This window comes from Osmia lignaria, chromosome 16 (assembly GCF_051020975.1).
Source record: "Osmia lignaria lignaria isolate PbOS001 chromosome 16, iyOsmLign1, whole genome shotgun sequence".
NCBI classification, from domain to species: domain Eukaryota; kingdom Metazoa; phylum Arthropoda; class Insecta; order Hymenoptera; family Megachilidae; genus Osmia; species Osmia lignaria.
Genome location: NC_135047.1, coordinates 3,547,630 through 3,570,444, shown reverse-complemented (window position 1 = coordinate 3,570,444; position 22,815 = coordinate 3,547,630). Strand labels below are relative to the sequence as shown.

At 38.5% G+C, this 22,815-nt stretch overlaps 1 protein-coding gene across 4 annotated transcripts; it reads right to left on the bottom strand.

Annotated features, from left to right (window-relative positions):
* Positions 1–44: 44 nt before the first annotated feature.
* Positions 45–21,226, bottom strand: LOC117600649 (facilitated trehalose transporter Tret1). Of its 4 annotated transcripts, XM_034316354.2 has the most exons (8): positions 21,108–21,162; positions 14,883–14,994; positions 14,170–14,602; positions 4,640–4,829; positions 4,383–4,554; positions 4,029–4,301; positions 3,055–3,363; positions 45–1,382 (listed from the first exon to the last, which is right to left on the bottom strand). In XM_034316354.2, exons 3-8 carry the CDS (start codon positions 14,408–14,410, stop codon positions 960–962), a joined length of 1,608 nt encoding a protein of 535 aa, XP_034172245.2. In that variant the 5' UTR covers positions 14,411–14,602; positions 14,883–14,994; positions 21,108–21,162; the 3' UTR covers positions 45–959. The 4 variants fall into 4 exon arrangements, with proteins under 4 accessions (XP_034172245.2, XP_034172244.2, XP_034172246.2 ...); XM_034316353.2 differs by lacking the exon at positions 14,883–14,994 and having other exon boundaries at positions 21,108–21,225; XM_034316355.2 differs by lacking the exons at positions 14,883–14,994; positions 21,108–21,162 and adding an exon at positions 19,443–19,460.
* Between the last annotated feature and the right edge of the window lie 1,589 nt (positions 21,227–22,815).

Here is a 22,815-nt window from a genome sequence, read left to right as displayed (position 1 = left end):
ATCATAGAAACATTGCCTCGCTTCGACACACGCGATGATCTTCGAAAAAGGAAAAAAAAAAGATCCAACTGCGTCATTTTTCAATGCTCGCTGTTAGATAAGGATCGATCGCATCCGTGGAATTTCCGCGTGCAAATCATCGATTTTACGAGAGAACGCTCGATGACGTACTTATCAATCTGAATTATCGTTACGATTTTGTTTTGTTCGTAATCTCGAAGCTTGGAATTGATTTTCCGTCTGATAAGATCGATCCAGTAGAACCTGTTCTTTGAACCTTGCGACGATTTTTTAAAGGGCGTTATTATATTATTAGATATCGTTTAAATCTCTTAATTTCAAAGGAAACATCGCGTATGTTGAACAGCTACGGCTTGTCGGGAAATAAATACATTTAGAAACTATTATTGCGCGGACGTGATCAAAAACGGGACAGATCACAGTTCTCCGAGTGTCGTTCGATTATTGAAAATTCGATCCAATCTTTCGTCGTTTTAATTTGTTCGAAATCCAACAGTTTTAACCCTTCCGTATCATTTACTTGAATGACTGTCTTTGAAAGCCTAATTTCCATTGCGATAGCGTTCTATTTCTTCTAGCTCTACTATTCTACCGATCTTTAAACGCTTAACACCAATGGAAACTGGGCTTAAAATCGAAGGACACTCGTCCAAAGCTGTCTCGTTTCTTCCATCTCTCTGCATACAACTTAATATGTACACACGCGTGTATACTTAAAAATGGTGAGCGTTGTCGACCCCGACCCGTTTCTACGATCCTAAATCAGTGTCCACTCGTCTCGAATCCGTTTCGCGCGGAAGGATCAAGAACCGCGATCACGGTCTTTGGCAGTACGAAGATGCGCTTAGAAAGGAGAAAACAAATGGTTCGATGTATCAGGGGGGTGATATCGACGACGACGAGGTTCGATATCATCCCCACGTACCGTAATACTGCTTTCATTTCTTGCCCGAATTACCGAACTCGGTCATCGATGGGCTCACACCGTTCAACTCGTCTTGAATTTCTTGCAGGCTCTTGCCCTTCGTTTCCGGCAGCACCAGTATCGTGAACACGACGCTGATCACACAGAATACGCCGAACACCCAGTAGAGCATGTAATTACCGAACGCGGTTTGAAGATCGTCGGAGTACTTGGTGATGATGAAGGAGAGGAACCAGCACATGCATACAGTGATACCGGAAGCCTTGGATTTCACGTTAGAGGAGAACATTTCACCCATCACGGTCCATGGAAGAGGACCCCAGCCGACGCTGTACGTCGAGATGAACACCACCAACGAGAGGATCGGCAGGAAGGAGATGCTGCTCACGTCTGACTTCTGGACATCTTGCAGGTACATGTAAATACCTAGAGCTCCCTAGAAATAGGAAATTATATCATTAGTTAGATATCCTTCGGACTTTAGACAAATCAGTTGAATTCGAATTGAATTATCGATGGTTTTGTTCATCAAATATCGTTCAACGATTCTCGATCAAAGATACTATGATCGAGTAACAATAATTCCCGACACGGAAACGATCGGCTCGTTTCGATGACTTCATGCATGTGGAATTATGAGGTCGTGTTTAATTAGTCGTGTTAGATTGTTGCACCGATCCGTGATTAGAAATCAATGTCAATGTCTCGTTACGCGTACGCAGGATCGTACACATTTATTCTCCTCGTATCCCTGTAATTATCCAGTAAATCCTTTAACGACGAGAAAATAAAAACTAATACGGTCTGTCGTGCAGCTGGTCGCGTTTGTAATCGTTACAGACACCGATCTTCTGTTGGAATGTTTGGAACGCGGTTAATTATCATTCATGGTAATTTTGTAATTCATCGATCCATCATCGCGTCGTTGAATCGTGATGTTTTTTCCGCTCTCGGGGATCGCCAGGCGCGTAATTGATCAATTACCACGCGTCAAACAGGAAATTTTTTCACATCGACACGGATTAAATTGGGATTACATTGTGTGATAGACACTTCCTTGGGAAATTCATTTTTTTTTTTCTTTATAACGAACGAACCGGTAGCGGTCATTGGAGGATTATAATTAAAACACAGAAAAATTGACGAAGATGCACAACGACCTCGGTGTATTCGTTCTTGTTTCTGTTTATGTGTTACAAGAGTGGAATGCGACTCGCATCAGGAGTGCATCCGCACACCGTCACATTCGAGAGGTTACATAAATCGATTTGAATAGATGTTGCAAGGCCGCGATCGATTTGTTGCCGCTATTTTGCAATACCTACGAAACTTACGCCGACGGACAGTGGATCAAGGCTGTGAAAAGTGCGTTCATCCGCGATCAAACGTGCTCGTTACGAAACTCTTTTATCGTTAACAGATATCAATTAAATTCGTCGTTGAATTTTTTCCCGAAAATCGAGGCCTAGTTTTATTTTGAAGCTTTGATTTGAAAAAATAAAAATATAGACGTAATAAGGACGAGGGGGTTTCCAATCGAGGTGTGTTTAGAATGGCCAACGAATTGTTGCCTCGCGTGATAAGGAATCAAAGGAGTTGCATACGAATGCATCAGATCCAACCGCGATTGCCTGATACGCGCAAGGAATTGATTAAGCAGTAGTTAAAGTCCTGATGTATGGAAGGGCGACCTTCACCCTTTGCCCAACACTGAACCTGCGACCTTCTGCACCAGCATGATGTGTCCAATAATTAGAATGATTACTTTTTGTGAAATTTCTGGATATTGAATCCCAGCTTCTCAGAATTTGACGCAATTCAGACTTGAACACGATTAGAATCATAATCTGTGAGACTCAGCGAAAACGTGGGTGGATTGTTAATTACCACGTTGCAAATGATATACAAGCAATCATGCATTTTGATGATCTTGCTGTCATTATACGAGGCTTCCATGTGTAACAAGCATTTTCTTTCAAGCTTTTTTTGACAGCTATTGCTTTTTTTTTGTTCATCTCGCGATAATAATTACAAAATAGAAGATAACTTTGCGATATCGGGCCGATTAAAAAATTGGAGGATACAGATATTAAATTCGATTTACTTACCAAACTGAGAATTTCGCCTACGCCGGAGAAAATAAGCAGCACTTTCCTGCCGAGTCTGTCCGCGACCAAAGGCGTGACACCGGATGCGAATACTTGCACTATTCCTACGATGATGGTTGCAATTGACGTTTCCAAGGGTACCTTTGCGCTCTTGAAAATACCCTCCATGTAGAAGAGCACCACGTTAATACCGCTGAGCTGTTGGAAGGATACGAGTAGGCAGGTGTAGATCAGTGCCTTGACGTTAGCCTTCACCGTGAATAGATCGGTAAATTTGACTTCCTCTCTGAACGATTCCTCGATCGCCGCCTAAATAAAACAAACGACAGATATATTTTCGAACGAATCGGAGTTCAAAAACGAAAGATCAAACTACGCGTGACACTCGATGATGGGGACACGTGACGAGTTAGTCACTCGACCACGCGATTCAATAGCGTATAGAGGCACGTTGGAGGATCGTCGCTACCATTGGCAGATCAAGGAACGACCTTACCCCCGGCCTCGTTCAGCGAACGTGACCCGAACACCGATATCATATTGTAACTCTCGCTGTCTCGTCAGCCTCGATGACACTTCGAGGCAATCTCTGTTTATGGCTCGACTTATCCATAGATTTCCGGATTTTTCATCTATTTATTACCGGACGGTTCACAGACTCTATGGGCGCTCGTAAAAATCGAACTATGCTCTCCTTTTATCGCGGTCGCGCCATTCATCCGCGATCGCGTGACTAGCATACACCGGAATAACTTCTTCCATTTTTATAATGATAAACAGCCTGCAGATTTGCACTTTATAACCCTGATTGTTACAAGAGAACTAAGAGCACGCTTCTAGCGATCGAAGTACAAAGTGTCCGCAAACCTTTCCTCCTCGTTATCGCGATTAAATAAACGAGAATTATTCCAGTCGCCAGACCGAACCAGTTCACTTTTGGTCGTAAATTATTTTTCCATAAAGAACGCACTCACCTGTATTTCATCGGCTTCCTTCTGCACACCGGCCGCTGATTTGCCTCGCAACCTGGCCAGCGCAGCGATCGCTTCGTCTCTTCGGCCAACTTTCAACAGATACATCGGTGATTCGGGCATCGTGAAGAAACAAGCGAAGAAGATGATGGGCACAAGGGCGCACAAGATCCAGAATGCCAGATACGGCACGTACGGTCCAATGGCGTACGAATAGAGGAGACCAACGGTGCAGAATAACTGCAGGAAGGATCCAAGTGCTCCTCTGACGGATGTCTGTTCGGATTCAAATTACAATCGAATGATGAGATCCTTTACGATCGTTTTGATAATCTACTATAGAAAACGGTGTTTTACCTCGGCTATCTCGCCGCAGTACATGGGAACGACCGTGAATGCAAATCCAAGAGCGAAACCAAGGAGAACTCGAGCCACGTACATTTGGACTACCACTTGGGCTGTACCGATTAAGATCCAACCGATCAGAAATGGTACCGCCGAGGCTAACAATGTTCGCTTTCTACCGAATCTGCGTTAATCGAATACAAAATTGATTAGTAAAGACAGTTCGGGTGATCGATAATGAAGGATAAATATGACCATCAGTGTAATACCCTTCTGCCATGTATGCAGCGACGAAAGGTCCGATCATCGCTCCGATCGACACTAACGAACCGATCCATGAGTTTTCATCGGCGGTGATTACTCTACCGAACGGATTGTCATCAACTGAGTTTGCTAGTTTTGGTAAGACAGGACTGGTCCATCCCATCATAGCACCAGCCGAGACGGTGCAAAGATTGGCTGAAATCAGAAAAAGATTAGATGAGAAATTTTCGATGAGATCAAGATTTTTTTCAATTAATTTCGCTACCGATGTCTTCGAATCATCGAATACCCGTTGGAAAGCGAATCGTACAGAGGCGTTTCAGTACGCGTATGAATATCGATTAGCCCCGTTTCAATCGACGGGCGTGCAGCAAAGGAGGATCGGAGAAAATAAAGCACCGTGGAGCGACGATAATGAGCGATTTATCCGAAGTACAAATTTTCCGCGTGATAGTTTACGGCCAGGGTTCCGGCGTGAATCGCAAGTCACGTTTCACTCGAGTTCGCGGCGATCTTCGTTTACCCACATACGTTATTATCCGCCCGCGCTTCGTAACGAGAACAATGAATGCTCTGAATAGATTATAGACGTAACAGTAATAAAAACGCGGTTCGCGATACTTTTCCGTTGATCAGACGGCAGCATCGTGGAATAATTCGCAGCCGTTATCGATAACGGGAACGAAAAAAGGCAAAAAGAAAAAAAGAAATAGTGGACAATGCGACAGATAAATTGTAATAGGAAATTTTTCCATTTCGAACCGGCTGAAATCTACTTATCAGCTTGTCACGAGCCTATGGAAGTCTACGTTTATCTCTCGTTCATCATTTTCCCTCTCTCTGTCTCTTTCGTTTCATTGATAGATTACATAATTATCAAGGACCGTGATAATGGTCGAGTAAACAATGTCTTCGATAATTTACTTAAAGAATGTACGTGTGTACAGATTAGTATTACAGCCTCCTCCGCGTTGTTATTAGTCCAGTCAGATTGGAACGCGACGATAACGCGATTCTAACACTTGAATCACTAGTTTTTCCTTCATCTTTTTATCATCTCCTCGTTTTATTTTTCTCTTCTCTCCTGTTTCTGTCACCCGTAAGTGACACTTTAATTCGACAACCTATCATTATACAACGATTAATCAAACGGACGGGGGGAAGGTAAATTAATCGAAAGCGTAATTCTGTCTCCTTCTCTATTGTCGCATAGACAATGAAGATAAATTCGTTTAGTTTATTTATGAGATACATCAGGAGCAGCTGTCCTTTATGCAACAATCGTATTATATTCGAAAATGGATCTTTTGATAAAATGTTCTTCCTGTGTTTTTGATCGACAGTCAATTTTAGAAAGAAAACATTGCGAAATTGTTCACGTAATAAAAAATAGGTGACTTTAAAAATGTTCTGGGAATTGTCTCGGAAGAGTGATGAAATGTTTGGATCATTTTATCATTGATATACGTGTTACATTGCTTTATTGTAGGTTGTACTACTGGCATTCTATCAATTAGCATTTTTGATCATTTCCTTTCAACTTGCTACGAGTTGAAAATTTCAACGATAATTTTCTTGAATGGAACAATTTGTATCTCTGATCCTCCATTTCTGTATCGATGGATGTGGAGGAAATCTTTGAAGGCTGCCTCTAAAATTGGCGATCACGCAAAACTGCTTTGCACGCGAAAACGCCTTCGACCGGATCCTTGAATCGCGTTTCGCAAATGTTAAAAACGAGACCGTGGTTACGTTCCGATTACCACACCGCTGTTTTCATGCCGATACAAATTAACGAGTAATTTGGAGTGCTCCGGTATCTGTATTCATTTTTGTCTCGCTAACTTTTATCGCAAATAGAATCGATTCGTCCTTGAACTTGCTACAATTTGCAAACTTTATATTCTTGCCAGAATTAACAATAGTCTAGTGGAATGACAATGCAGATAGACGCTATATTTTGCTGATAGTTATTCTTCATCGGATAGAAAGACGGTGGATTTTTTTGCCGCGAAATCACCGCGCGATTCGTCGTAACGAGCGCGCAATAGTATTTTTATTTTTCGTTCCGGTACCGCACGCGATAGAATGATATAAGAGCAATCTCGTGTCGATTACGTAAACACCGTATATTACTCTTAGATGCAACGTAACGTGTCGTTTTTACGCTTACGTTTGACAGTCGTAAGTTTTCCTGGTGGACGAACCTCTCGACCATGCTCCGTGACTTTGAGTTTCCGCTCTGAAGTCATGGAGCATTTTATATTAAAAAATATCTTGAAATTCTTACGATTTAAATGTCTTAATATTTAAAACATCAACACCTCCTAATTGGACTTAATCAGTGAAGTAATAAAGCCGATGTTAATTATCGCAAACGAAAGTGCTGATTATCTCGTTTGATCAAATGATCCATTAATTACAACGAGGCATGTAAACTCTATTATCTGTATCTTAAAAACAAGAACAAAAACTACCCTATCAGTTTCGTTAGTCTGGAGTGATTTTATCAGAACTTTGAATACCAAAGGGATGAAAGGGCGACGAATAATCTTCACTATCAATCTGATTTCTTTAATCGAATCGCGTCGATGCGTTATCGAGCTACCATTTCATTTAACCTGGATTTTTAGCCAGATAAACAGCGATACGAACGGTGACAGACTACCAATGTAAAATCTTTCGTTTGATGCAATGCAGTAAATCCGTGCCGAGTACACAAACCTATCGATCCAGATATCGTACTCCCTTAATCCCCGATACGATTCGTGAATCATTAGATTATTAATCCGGTAAATTCCAACTTGGTAGTCCTTACTTCTTAGAAACTCGTAGACTACATCTATCCAAACATTCTTATCGAAACTTTACGATTTTTCCATCGGCTAGAAAATAGAGGCCATTGTCAACAATTAACTGTTCAATTATCTATTGTTTGTAATTAGGAAAGAAAAATAGAAATGTGTTAACAATAGAGATTAAAAGAGGGTGTGTAACGCAGAAGGAGCTTCTGAAGTTCTAGAAACATTGGAAATTTCCGTGTTGATAAGAATTTTCATGAACTTGAAGAAAGATTACATCACTGTTAACGCTACGTGCTATTCTGAAGTGGTCAACACGAAAGAAACGTTTTTACAAAAAATTCTCGATGGGTAGCAGAATTTTACAATGGATCGACACGTGTTTTTACTGACAATTGATAATTGAAGTGGCAAATTACTCAATTTTCTCGATAAAACTTATTCGCGAAATATTATCCGCTGGTGATATGCAATTGAAACGATGCAGAATTACCAGCGTGATAGCTCGGTGGGTGTGCACGAATCGTCTTGGGACACCGGTGATGGGCGATTGAATCAATGGGTGAATGATCCATTGCAACCTCTCGGTTCCATTAGTGTCACCGGAAACGAAACGCGTCATGGGTACTTTCGGGTGCAATGACCTTTTGTACCACTGTCTGTCAGTGATTCGCTTTTAATTCAACCCTTTATTCCTCGAGTCTCTTCATTATTACACTCGTCTCCTTAATTGGTCTGTATATACCAGTCCCTTTGTACTCTACAAAAGGTGGCTGCGACCCTAATTTTCATTGAAAAAAGAAGTGTTTAATTATTATTTGATCGCCAACGACCCCACGCGTCTGTGGACACGTTCTGACTCTTGTTCAAACAAAGTCGAGTGTCCAGAAAAATATTTCCTGGGGAATCATTACAAAGTCCACGATGATCGAACAGATGGACAAAACATCTTTGAGACAATGGGGCAAACACGTCGTTATCGTGGAATTTAAAGTAACGATCGAAATTCTTGATTCTTTATTTATCGCTCAAATCACTGCTCGAAACTCGTATCCCTGGTCTTGAAAATTGTAAATATTGCTCAACTAGTAGATTATAGTGTTTATAATTAACAGGCGCCTCCTCTTTCCGAGAAATTCTCTCGCAACGAGTAGCATTTTTCGTCGATACTGCGATTACGATAAATATTTTTTGTTTACACCAGTGACGAAACCGTAATCGAGACGAATTTCATAACGAAACGCTTTGCAAATCTGCTTTTGTGTAATCGTACGAAGGGGCGGAGGGGCCAAGTTTCGGGAGATTTCAACGAGAATATTCCAAGAGAGAGTGGCGAAAATGTTTTAAAATTCACGCGAGTCGATGAACTCTAAACCGCGAAGTTCTTGACTGAAGAAGATTCTTCTATCGATGTGCAATTTATTTGTTCAGGTTGGGAAACGATTCCTTCGGAATTTCGTCGCGAAAAAATTCACGATGATTACGCTTCTGTTTGCTGTAATCCTCTTATTATTATCATCGAGATCGATAACACGATAAATGTTATACTACACGATTGTTCGCTTCGTTTGATGATTTTTAGAATCTCAAACATCTATCTATCGTCTATCATTCATATCGACGAAAAAATTTGTTTTTCCTTCCGTTTCAATGTATTCTAATTCGTCGGACTGTTAATTGTTACTGCGTCGAATGAATAACCCGATTAAGACGTAATTACTAAGAAAAAAGGAAGAGAAAAATCGAGTATTAAGATAATTCGCGAAAAAAATCGCGCTGATAGCTGAAAATCGTTACATCAGGGTAATCGCCATAGATTTGCTCCTTTTTCTCGTTTTCTTTCAAGTGTTTTGCATAGGGGAAATAGGAAGCAACGAGGAAATGGAAAATGAACAAAGAAATTGTTGTTCGGAAAACCTGTAACACGAAAGAACGACGCGTTTGCATATGCGAGAAAGAATTTAATCGCGTACGACCTCCGAATCAGCCACGATAAACTCATCTGCGCTGTTTCGTGTTTACGTTTTAATCGTCTGATAAAAAGCACGAGTCTGCATGGAACCACCCACCGATGTGGTTTTTCAGCAATCGCGATACGATAAATAGAACGAGCACAGAAAAAACGTGACTCCACCGAAAAATTTTCTCCTATCTAGTTTAGACAGCTGTTTGTTATCGTGACCACCAGTGTCTCGTGTTTACAAGAAAATTTTGATCGGCTCTTTACAATACCGATCATCGAATTTGGAAATTTTTCATTTGAAAATTTGAGATTTTCATTCATAAATTTTCAAATTTTCCAAATTGATAGATTGTTTTTCCTCTTAAATTCGTAAAAGCTTCCGATAGAGTTATCGATTTCGACAAATCGCCGATACTTGGTCATACATTCAACAACTTAACTGGCTAATAAGAATCGGTAGTGAAACAAATCGTCAGAATCTAATCGTACCACTTTTCTTCATCAAACGTAATCATTCATGATTATCGGCACATTATATCATAAGATTCGTCGCGTAAAATACTTAACTGGATGAAAAAATTATCCACCGTTTGTCGGATAAGATAAAAGCCCTTAATCGAAAGAATCGCAAAAACCTTCCCATTGTCAGAGTTCTCGTGATGTAATTTAACGATCTTTCGTAGTCGACGAAGATCGAGCGAGTTAAATCGCGCGGCAAATGTTTGAGAAACAAGGTGTTTCGCGACGACGGAATGCAAATCACCTGGTAGCACGTCTTGTCGCAGTAAAGCAGCCTTAACGACCACTTTGTTTGTCGTTTCAATGGTGAAATTTAATGAGCTCGAAGCAACGAAGGACGTACGACTTGTTTCACGAAAAGCATTGATAACAATATCGGTCGACCGAAACAAATGAGTGAAACTCTAATCAATTAACAGATCAAGTCAATTTTCGTTAAAATTAATGCTGGAGGAGACTGAATTTGAAGATCTTCTGATAACTCTGGAATTGATCGATGGATGATATCAATTAATACACCTGATACCGAATGCATAGGTGAAACTTCGTCGAATAGAATAATAAGTCGGTCAAAAACGCAAAGACAAGCGTGTGAAGGACGACTCGTGGAGCAAACGATCTACGTGCAAAGAGAGATTCGTCGTGTCCTCGAATGCGGCGAATATTAAACGATTCGCATCCGGTATTCACTAAATTGAATCTCGACCGGCAAAGATCGCAATCGGTTCAAACTACATCCTTATTAGCTTCATAACTACAACAGTCCCGCGTGACAATTGTTGTTTAGATCTTCATATCGATGACACAATCCCATGTGAAATGTCACCGCTTCCTGTTACGCGAAACGAAAGTTTTCTTTCTATTCAATCTCCGCTTCTGTAATTAACCCTTTTCTTCGTGTTTCGCCCACTGTGATTCTGTCGCAACGAAAGGTGTCGCGGATAAACGCGTTAAAGATACACCATGTTATTTTCGTCAAGCAACTCGTTGACTTTTCCTCTCAACGATGCTGCATGCTTGAACTTTGTTACCTGAGACCTTCGTTCTCTACTTTCATTTTTTTTGTTCAAAAATTGTTTTCTTTTTTGAACGCTGCTTCCCATCACCGATCCAGTATATTTTTATTTTGATAAATTTCGATCTCTGATAAATTACAACAGTTTAATAATACAGATGGACTTTGACGATGTTACGTAAGAGAGATTAATTCATAATTACTTAATTCATCATAATCAATCAACAAAATATCTCGTTAAGATTGATGGATTTGCGCAACAGCAATAAATCTTCACCTGAGAACACCAACTTCTCAATTTCATCAAATTTTCAATACATCCATTTTAAAATGACGAACCAATTTCATCATTTAATGTTACTGTTCATTTACATGCACGATGACATGTCCAAAGATAAAGTGCAAGGAACATCGAACGATACAGGAATGAATCAGTGATAAAAATGAGAGAATTACGTAACTGGTGGTCAGACCACTGTGAAAGTCGGTGTAAATTTAATTAATCAATTAATTGGCTCGCTAATTCGAGGGTGAAACATGTATCGATGTTCGTGGTGGGAAGTCTCCAAGAATAGCTTTGGGAAATTGGACGACTTCGATCATGCCAGTGACGATTTAATGAATGTTAGGGATTATTAATAAACTTGCAACGCGATGTTTCATTGTCGAATAGCTTCATATACTAGTAATATATTGAATCAATTCATTTCTAATTCGAAATGATTTCGAGTTCCATAGGAATACTCTAAAACTTAGGAAATGTAAATGAAATGGAATCTAAAATTGAATTTCAATTGTCACTGTGTCAGCGACCCGTCTTCTGAGAACCGAATACCAATTCGTAAACACAATAAAAACTTTCATATTTTTAGCTCCTTTTATCAGAATTCTGATGAATTTATCAAAATTCTAATCTTCGCATCAACTAAAATAAATATAATAAATGCATAATCTGTACCATGTTACAGTTGCATTAAATTTGATCCCAAAGTATCATCGTGAATACAAATGTGTTGCATGTTGTGTGATTGTTAAGATGATTTATTAGAGTTCTATCGCTTCTGCGATGCAGTGCCAAGTGTCTTTTCCGCGATCCAAGCGATCCATCCTCTTTGATCGACAACTCATGCCACACGTGATTCTTACTATCCACGAGAATTCTATGATATATACTTAGCTTTTATCGTCGAAATCGTGGATAATTTTAAAGGATATTTATTTTTATGAATATGCTCACTTAACGCGAAGAATTTTCTTTCTTTCACCGTAATTAGAATGATTTTTCGATGAATTGTTATTGTCACGAAGCCAACGATTTAAATTGACTACAAAAGTATGAACCGAATTGCTACATTTATAAGAGTGATATATTTCTCTGTATTTTCAAAGTTTGCAGTGAAATTCGAATGGTAGAAACGGAGTCACGTCAATTTTAAACCTGTATATTATTTTAAAGAAACACGCGAACCTCTCATCAAAACGGAAACGTGAACTTTATATTTTTTAAACGTTGTGACGAAATTTTGGTCCAAACTTAGCACAATATAATATTGCAAAATCACAGCGCACGTGTTTGTTTATATTGCTTTCTGTTTGCAAAACGTCGATGCTTGTCGCGTCAACAAGTTTGTTGCTCCCATTTTTATAGTGTTGCTTTCGAATTAGATCGCACGTGAGGCTGTTTCGTCAACGAAATTAAATTTTTCTAAGGAACTAAGTCACGTGTAATTATCGATACGTCAAAGTGCGACACGTGGTATCGCGCGCGGATAAATTCAATTCAACGTCAGTAACTTTATTTAGAAATAAATGATTATGAGCGGTGCATTGTCGTTCGAATTTGATATTCTAATTGATTGAAATGAAATTTTCTTTCATTTGACACGTTCTTCGACACTGTGTTTACCGATAGCCAATTTGACCAAGTAATTAAGAAATGAGAAAATTAAATTTTTTATGACAGTCCTATTTTATGAAGTGTTATAAAATTTATAAAACTTTTCCAATTATTGAATTTTCTTCTTTTCAGTGATGCTTTATGCATCGCGGAAAGAAAGCATTATATAATTTGTTTTCTACAGTTCTCCTCTCTAAGTTTATAGGAATTTATTACGCGTTTATCTAATCCGTATCTTAGAAATAAAAATTATTAGCGATAGTATCAATGATTCACAAATTGCGAAGATTCAATAGATTTCATAAGCGGATTAACTTATCAATTCAGTTACGATCATACAAACATTTTATTTTGATAACTTGTACTTCAGTAAAAACCCCAAAACAATTTTGAAATCTTGAAATCGAAATTTTGGTATATTACAAATCACCCCTTTCGCTACTAAAGACGATTATAGTTCTTCATTAAGTCGTTCGGTGCAGAAAGCTTATATTTCGAAATAGCAGACATGGAGTGTAAATGTTAAAACGATAATTAATACGTAAAAACACCTGTGATAAAAGATATCTCGTTGCAAAGAATATGTTATCCATGTTTTAACATTGTCACTAATGAAAGGGTTGTATTGAAATCTCTAATGATTGCTCGAATAGAATTCACCAACCCCAAAGTCCGATGGTCGTATATAGAAATAGAAGTCCTGCCACGCGGATAGGGTTCGTTAAACGATTGTGTCTCCCTGCTTTCATTCAGAAAGATTTGCAACCCTCTTACCAAGACCGAACGCACGTGCCGCTATAGAAATGAGTAATTTACAGAACGAATACTCGATAATTTTAGCTTAGAAATTAAACTATTCAACATCAAATTCTTTTGAATCGAACTGTTTATTCAACTGTGTTCTTTTCATTTCCACGTAACACGATCATTCACATGGCATTCATATTCACAGATAAATTCTTAGTTAGCAACATTCATTCTAGTCGGTTGTAACTGCATTCGCATTTTTATTAGACAAGGAAATGCATTCTCGCTCAGAAGTCATAGGACACTTGCTAGTTTACGATCTATAATTACATAATATAAATTATCGAAACTACAGTTTTATTACTTTTTATATTAACTGATTGCGAGTGTATTATAAAATTTTCTTAAAAATAATTTCCAATCATTGAAAAATAATTGAAACTGTCAATTTTTATATTACTAAAATTTTCATTAGTAGCGTGAAAATAAGAAAATAAAAATTCCTAAGTCCTCGTGAAATTCCAGTAGTTCTCCTATGATTTATGAGCAGAAGTGTGCTTGACAGGGCGAAGGGGTTGAATGGTAGGTCTTACCTGCTGCAGCAGCGACGTATTGCAGTAACGTCGAGCCCTTTTCCGCCATTTCTGAGGCACGACACTTGTCTTGCACACGGTTTGATACACGAAAGCTCGTCGAACCGGCACCAATATCGACGGGATGTTTTCCAAGGGTGGTTGAATCGTACACTGCTGAAGAGGAACTCACTGGTACAGGGCTGTAGGCATACTTATACGAGCGCCCCTCTATTTCCTCGTAGCTGTAGGTGGGGGCCATTTCGCTCGCTCTCCTTCTCTCAGTTTATCTCTGTTCCTCGTTAGCTCGGTAAGCTCGCTCGATAAACGGCTGACCTCCTCTCCCTTCTCTACTTTTACGAACGAACGCCGATTCGTTCTACTGGCTTCGAACTTGTCCCTCTACTCCTCTTCTGTCAGAAAATGCAACGACCGTCCCAACGAGTCCTCGACCCTGCAACGATAGTGTCAAGGTCGGCTGAGATCGTCGATCGATTCTCCGACTGACCGGGATTAGGGGGTTGAACGCGACAATCGAGTTTCACCCCCTTCGTGATGTCACGAAGTACCTCGCGATCATTTAACCCTTCTATGATAGTGATTTAGGTTATGACTTACAGACTTAGGAAGCCTGTACTAATTGTAATAATTAGACATTCGAATTTCTAAATGAAAGACTTTCACATTTTGGAGAAAGTCAATCGATTCTTCTGGGGAGGGTGCAGTTTAAGTACCTCGTTGGGGTTGAAGATCTAGAGGTGAAAGACTGCCCAGTCTATATTAGCCTACCAGAAGTTGAATTTTAATGGATAGTAATTAATCATGAAAGACTGGAACCTCCGGACTCTGTAATGAAACCTAGGAGTCAGTGATAAAGTAAATGATAAAGTGTACAGGCAGTAGTAGGGAGAATTCTGTATCGAATGATTGATATAGTACTAAAATGGAGTTTACGTTGGTAGAATAAAAACTAGTGATAAAAGTCACTCATTATGTTAATGCAAAGAATTTGACAAGTGATTGATGGAGTACCGAGGATAGAAAAGGTGGAATAGTAGATTACACGTGGAAATTATTTGTATTAGCATGCTCTATTATTTACTTTGCCAATATGAATTAGAGTTAAGTGATGTCAACAAGATAGCTACAATGTGAAAGACTAGAATTCGATTTCCGGTCCCCTATTTTTCACGATTTCCTACATTTGTAAGTTTGATATATGGTATCTAGGGAACTTGGTACAAATGCCTGAGAAGACATTTATCTTCCAAGGGTTGGAAAGTATTCTTATGAATATTTTCCTCGTGGAAAGTATTCGGAATTGATAACAGTACTTTCTAGGAATTCATTTGTCAGAATGTAGGACAACGATCCTAATCTGACTAAATGTTCTTCCTGCTTGTTTCTGTTGCAAAGCAACTTATGTGAAGATCAATAATTCTAATCAACATCAAATTATCATTTGAGGAAAAAATTCTTAACGTTAATGACTAATCGATAAAAATGTTGATAACTTTTAAAAAAGAAAAATTACAAGTGCTTTATAAATGAGAGTTTCTGGAAATTCCATGCCTGCCTGATACGATAACAGAAAAGAAATAAGAGGGTGTCCTCTTGTCGTAACTCTTCGATCGAACTTCAATATCGCCCAATAACTGCGTCGATACGTCCTTCGAGTGCAATCTATCTTCTTTTTCACCCGTGTATCGTATCTATATCTCAAGTTAGATTTTTACCGTATCTTTATTGCGATTCAATGTATATTACCTTTGGAACGGCGCTGCGAAGGATTAAATCAACGAACCGAGCGAACCTCTCTTCTTTTATTTCCCGCCCCTAACGTTGAGAGAAAAATCAATACCCTCGCGAAAGGGATGCTGGTTGTTGCCTTCACGCACGTCTGCCAACAGGATTATATTCAGACAGAAGGGATTCGAAAAGATCCAACGAGTAATGTAACTTTTTCGGAGTAGGATTTTTTAGGGGATGAAAGGTTGCAAAATGTAATAAAAAGCTGGTAGGTTCGATATTCGTAATTCTGGTATCTAACTTTGTATACCAGTATTATTTAGTTTATTTCTGCTTTTGTATTGCATAATAATTTCAGTTTGAAAATTGATTATCCTGTAACGTTTGTTATGAAAACTTTCAAATGTAATCCTCCCGGTAATCTCTTTTCCGATATAACAAAAATAATATATAGAATTGCACAATATACAATCACAAAAAATATGAAATTACAAGAGCTTGATATTGTCTGAGCAAACAAATGATTGAAATTTTATATTAACTCAATAATTCTACGTTTCATTCAGTGGGTGACGACAAGTGTACGATGTCGAAGGAGATCCCCGAATTTTTCATTGCTCTTTGCTTTGACGTATTTGTACAGATGTACAATAATCGTATAAAAGAAATTCCCAAACAAAATGGAGATTTAAGAAGAAGGATAAATTATTATAAAAACTTATAAAAAGTTTTATTGGACAGAGAAAGAAAAATGATTCTTCTTCTACTGATTAAACTTGATCCTTTGTAAGCTTCAGTAAAATAAAGATTTAAGGAGACTCCTTAATCCTTAATAAAGTATATTAAGGATTTAAAAGGAAAGGAAGATCTGTCACGTTATTGTAATTGAATCGTTTTCATTCAGAACGTGTCGACGAGATAATTGATTTCTAGAATCCTGGGATTACCCGAAGGCTACGTTGTTCGAAATACAAAAAGAACGAGAGATGCTACTGGAGCAGGAACTTAACACCGGAAACTGTTTTTCGTTCCTGCTTCCATAATGTGCGAAAAGAACGAACAATAGAAGAAACGTTTAACCAATTTAGCCATAATTGCAATTATTCAGAATGCGATCATTCCCCTTAATATCTTGCATGAATAATTTCATACTAATAAGATCGTAAATTGAAAAAAAAATTCCTCTCTCAATTATTGATTGTGGCAGACCTCAAAACGTTCCATATTTATGTTACAAAATATCCCATATACGCATCTGTCAATGGCAGATAATGTCTTAATACTGTTGTTTTAGATCATTTGTTTGTCGAACAACAGCATGCGTATTCGATCGTAGGAAACCTTGACAGTTGTTCAAGCTCATAAACAATCGTCGATACTATTGCAATAATACTCGATTACGAGATAAGTATTGTAATGTTATATCAAACGTTTTCCGTAGAAGATATTACATAATTCATCTCCTTTTTTTTTCGAATCTCATTCAACTGCTCGTAATATTTATTCGCGGATAAAGAGAAGTTGCGGTAACTTGGAAGCTTAAACAATTGTTACAACGTTATTCATTTTAATTGCATTTCAAGATCTTTTCTTTTTCACTTACTAATTGATTGTCTATTATCAAATGGATCAAATCTTAATTGAAAATCAAACTCAATCTATATCTTTGAAATCGCGAAATGATTTGATTTACTCGTATCGCTATCTACTAAACAAACTCGTGAACGTAAATTCCGATCATTAACGAGCCTCGGATAAAAATAATTGAATTACGAAAAATGAAACCAGGAACTCATAACCAATCTAAAGGAGAATTATTTCCACTTTCATTTACAAATATTTATCTTGCCATTACATAAAAATCTTGTTACGAAAAACGTGTCGCTGTTCTATCGCCGCACATCGGAGAGAGAAATCACAAAAGAATTTCGCAAATCGCTTGATCGATTATCTATGGTTCGAGAGTCTCTCATTTGTCTTATCGTCCGATAAGGCAGTGAACGTTTGAAAAAGTAGGAGTAAAGGAGATTCATGGATGAAATATTCGTTCGTTGAATTTCGCGCTAGTTTATCAATCGTTTCGGTACTCGTACAAAACCACAGTCGCTGGTCAAACTTCTGCGAACACGGTCTTTCTGATAACAATAAAAATGCCAATAACAACGTAGGTTGAAAAACAAAGACCGCGATATTTTCATATTTACATGCATCAGTCTTATATTCTAATAAAAACGTATTAATATGATGCGCAAAATTAAAAAATTTTATTCAAAAAACGAAAGAAATATTACATCCATGATTAATAAAAAAGAACCGCGCCTCGCTCGTATAAATAAAAATCTAGAATGGAAGAAATGAATAAGATAAGAAAGGGGGAAAAATTTCATTCAGCCAACAGCGTTCGTTGTCACAGAAAAATCTCATACATATTTTGTTATTTTGCGATCCGATGGCATTCACTATCAGTGACTGCCAATGACGTGGTTCGTCGAGTTCGGTTATCGTGAAAAGCGTGCTGAAACTTTGGAGTAATCTCGCCGTAAAGAGGGCAGGACAGAGTTGTATCGCGTAGCTGAACGAAGCAAAAAACAAGAGAAGAAATGTTCATGCAACGTGAAACTCGAAAATTTCCAACGGGGATTGATACGAACGGGGAAGAATCATCGACGAAGTGAACGGTACCACGATAACCTTAATCGGAAAAAGTAAGAATCTACGAAAGCGTTTGATCGCGTAGCACGTTTGAACGTCATAGATCGCGAGGAGAATGGGAATTGATCTTGATGACGCGACGAACCAGGAACGCGATCCTGTCTTCTCTACGTGACGAGATAAACGTGTGATCCAAGGATCATTAAAAGCCCTAAATTTCACGAGCAGATATGATTCCGAGGATTCATTATTCATATCTTAACCGCGAAATACCTTGTTTCTAAAAATCACTGCACCTCCTGGAATATTGATAACATTCCAAGGTGGAGTATAAAATTAATGATTAATTATCGACACGTTTCACAAACTATCCGCTGAGTCGGCATGAAAGGAGATTAGGAAAATTTTCTATGGAAAATTGTCTTAGTTAATTTCTAATCATTAGGGTGAAGAAAAATATTTACTCTTGTCGAAACGTGATATAATTTTGTAATAATCAAATGAAGGGGTACTATGAACAAATAAGTTTTTCTTCACTAATCACCCTCGATTCTGACATCATTCTGTCTCTGATGAGGAAATTTCAACCGGCGACCGATATCGTCAATCACGAGTTATCCTCTCGAGTAAATTTCCCCTTTGAATCCGATTTTTCGTCAAATCTAAAACTCTTCAGGAAACGATAAACCTTTGTTTAAGTGTCCCCCCACCGTCACACTTCTACGGAACAACTGATCCCGATGACGACACGATAGTTGCCGATAATCTATTCACTCGTGTCGGATAAGGGTGAACGAAATGGAAAATAAATCGAACGCGGACGAAATGAAAATGACCTAATGAAATTTCACCGGTTCGATGAGAGATAGATAAGAAATAACAAGACCACTTACCGACAAGGAGCGCGCACTTTGTTAAAATGGTCTTTTCTTTAAGAAACACCTGTAATATAGGTCCTCGATCATTCGTTATATAACGTACGCGTACTCTACGTTGTCCAAGAATGTGTTTCGACGTGTCTATGTGTACGAACGACCCCCTCTTTTTCGTAAAATCATCCGGGGAATATGTTTGTTTCACTTGGCCCTTGATAACGCGACAATCGGAGCGCGATTCGAGTGCCGATCAAGAATTAAATTCTAATTATCGGCTCGTTTCGAGTTATCCGATTGATCCGTTACACTCGAAAATGATTTAACCGCTTTAATTTGACGATAGAACAACAAATCGGAGCGAGAAAATACATTTTACACGAACGTGTTTTTTTATTTTGTTATTCTGTCGATCACTGGTACGATATTTCAATTGCACGCGAGGGACGAAATGGGAGAAACGAATTTATTTATAGCAAGAGACGACAGAAAGCACGTGAATACATAAATTAAAAGAGATACTACGAGATTCACCCGAGGGTTTATATCTTTCATATTGCAATCTGTTTCAATGGTAAACATTTCTCTGAAGATAATACATACTCCGTATGTACTGTTCCTCATTCTTTTTATTGATATTACCTTAAATAGACATGGAACAGTTTTATGGTATTTTATTGCTCGTTTATTCGCATTAACCCTTTAACTGCGGGTACTTTTAGCACGGCCGATCGCTCTAATTTTAAATTATATTACTGAAGTGATATTCTATTTTAAAAGGATTTTTTTATTCTATTTATTTTATTTTTATTTTAGTGGTAATATTAGCAAAAATTGACGTTGTCTATATACCACACCCGCAGTTAAAGGGTTAATCTTTCATTCATAATATTTCATTTTTTAATCCTATTTTCACCCCTTCAACTTGCATGTTTGCTGATTAAAAAAGCACGTGTCGATAATATTCTCAAGTTTTACATCGTATAAAAATTCTATCGATTAATTGATTCGCGATTATTTTATTGCAAAACGAAACGAATGTTAATAGCAGACTCGAGCGACGGTGTCGTTAATAAAATTTTTGAATTGTCTTGCACGGTTCAAGAAAATTTGGCGAATTCAGCCATGCTGATGACGTCCAAACACTTCAGATAAAATTGTCTGGAGATAGGAACAGATCAAACAAATTCAATACGTTCGATTGAACGATCGAATCGAATGCTCGAATAAAAGAATCACCATTCGACTTGTTTTTAATATTAAACCGTGTTTCGTTTGTCATTCTAATTTCTCGAATCGATGTGAATTTTAGCAAACAAACGATCGTTTTAAAAATCAATCCCATTTCTATGATATAAGTTCCGGAACGCCTTCGTTTTACGTTTCTTGCAAGGCTGTGGATGCATCAGCCGCTTCAATGATTCTTCAAGCAGAGAAAATGAATCAAGCCGTGAATAATTCACACGAATCTCGAAACGGCCGTGAAACAAAGAGTTTCTAATAACCCCGATATAATCGCGTGCGACAATCGCGAAACAATACACGCTACTCAAGCTGAGATCCTCGATTCAACGACACGCAATGTTCTCGACCGATCGATTCCTCCGAACGATCCAAATGAACGAGTCCCAATGTTGCACGGAGAAAAGCGCAGTACAAAAAGAAAATGAAATTATTTTCACTCACGATTTCTTAACGATGCGACGATCGGAGCTCACTGTCCGCCACGAATAGAAGTGCCGAGGAAGGAAGTTGCTTTATAAAGGAAACACGATCGTTGGGAAAGCAAAGAAAGGCGATCGAACAGAGTTTAGTGAAGCAAACAATGATTAAAGCTCCCGCCATCTTCAGGTTTTTTAAATAATCGTCGCTGGAAGCAATCACCGATCTGATTGTCAACGTGGATCCACGCGATCACTTTTTATTTCCGACTGTTATTCGTCGTGAACGCGATAAGAGAATCGGAAGATTCATCAACTTGTTGTTTCATCGAAACTGCTTCCAGTTGGAGACACAGAGGATGGTCTGGGTGCATCGGTGAGATGCACCATCTTGTCATTGGGATACGATGACGGATTCATCGCCAATGCATTTTACTAAGTACCCACCGTCCGTCGCCGATCCTCCGGACAGATTTTTGTTATCTATAGAAAAGCATACCGCAAAGCAAGGATTAAAAATCCTAAGTCTTAATTTCAAAGCTTAAGTTTAACCACCTCCATCAAGTGCATAAAATTGCACTTCGTTCCAGCTGGGTGCTACAGGAATTCGCACTGTTCAAATGCCTCTGTATTTTGCATGTAATTAGCAGTTGTCGGCCGGTTTAATAAACACTGGATTTGGCGTTGATTATGCAAAACTATTTACCGAGACAACAAGCAAATCACTGGATTCAGTCATTTGTGCACGGTCCCCGTTGGGATTTGCATAAAGATTTTCCCTTGTTGCAAAACTGGTTCTCCAACGACAGTTCAACCTGTTAACATAAACATCGTGATCTACATAATAACTCCGACGAGATAAAGCAAACACATTTACTGCGACGAGGTTCGTTGAAACTGTCAGCTTCCTGTGAAGTCGTATTAACGATTATTCAAATCATTAACAGGATGCAATTAACCTGAATTGCGATTTTGTTATTAAATAACGCAAATCAGGTAATAATATTGATTGCCTAATGAAAGGAGAGAAAAACCTTGCATCAGCAGTTTAGACAAATGATAACTCAGAATTAATTGATGCATTAATTGATGTATATTTCGCTACAACCTTTTTAATTTGCAATTATCCATCCAGGGAACGATTACTCCATCAACTTCCATCGTGTTTGACAGACAAGCGTTTATCGCGTTTTTTGCACCGTGCTAATATTAAAATAAGAAATATACGACTTGTGTAATTGTTCTCTATTTAAACTGACAAAGTAAAAATCCGTGTACTGAAATGTCACCGGCCGTCAGAGTGTTAAATCACTCTAGAAACAGTTCGACCTGTACGAAGGTAGACAGGCCATAAACTTCGTCAACGATTCGTATCACGAAATGTCGAGGTAGCAGGACATGTCCCGGGAAGGGTAAGTCAGGAAAGGAAAGAAAAATAACCCGATGTGTCCGGTCGTTCACGGCCACGGATATGTGTTGGCCGAACGATCGCTCTTACGAGCGGGGTCACGCAATTGAATGTGATCTGAATGAGAAAATCGTCGTTCAATTGAACGCGATCGACCCTGTTATCTCGTTTCTTTAACCCGTAACAATGTAATCGGGCCTCTGTACGATCCACCTAGTCTAACGAATTATTATTACCGATCAATCCAGTTTATCGATGTTTTTTCATCCTTTTATCAGAAGAAAGCATGCTTCAACGGAGGAGCTTAGCGCCATCGATATCATTC

Coding starts and splice junctions, on each gene's coding strand:
- LOC117600649 (XM_034316353.2), bottom strand. CDS start 14,410: ATGGCCCCCACCTACAGCTACGAGGAAATAGAGGGGCGCTCGTATAAG. Junction 4,830..14,169: donor ATACGTCGCTGCTGCAGCAG/GTAAGACCTACC, acceptor TTCTGATTTCAG/CCAATCTTTGCACCGTCTCG. Junction 4,555..4,639: donor GCTGCATACATGGCAGAAGG/GTATTACACTGA, acceptor CGATTAACGCAG/ATTCGGTAGAAAGCGAACAT.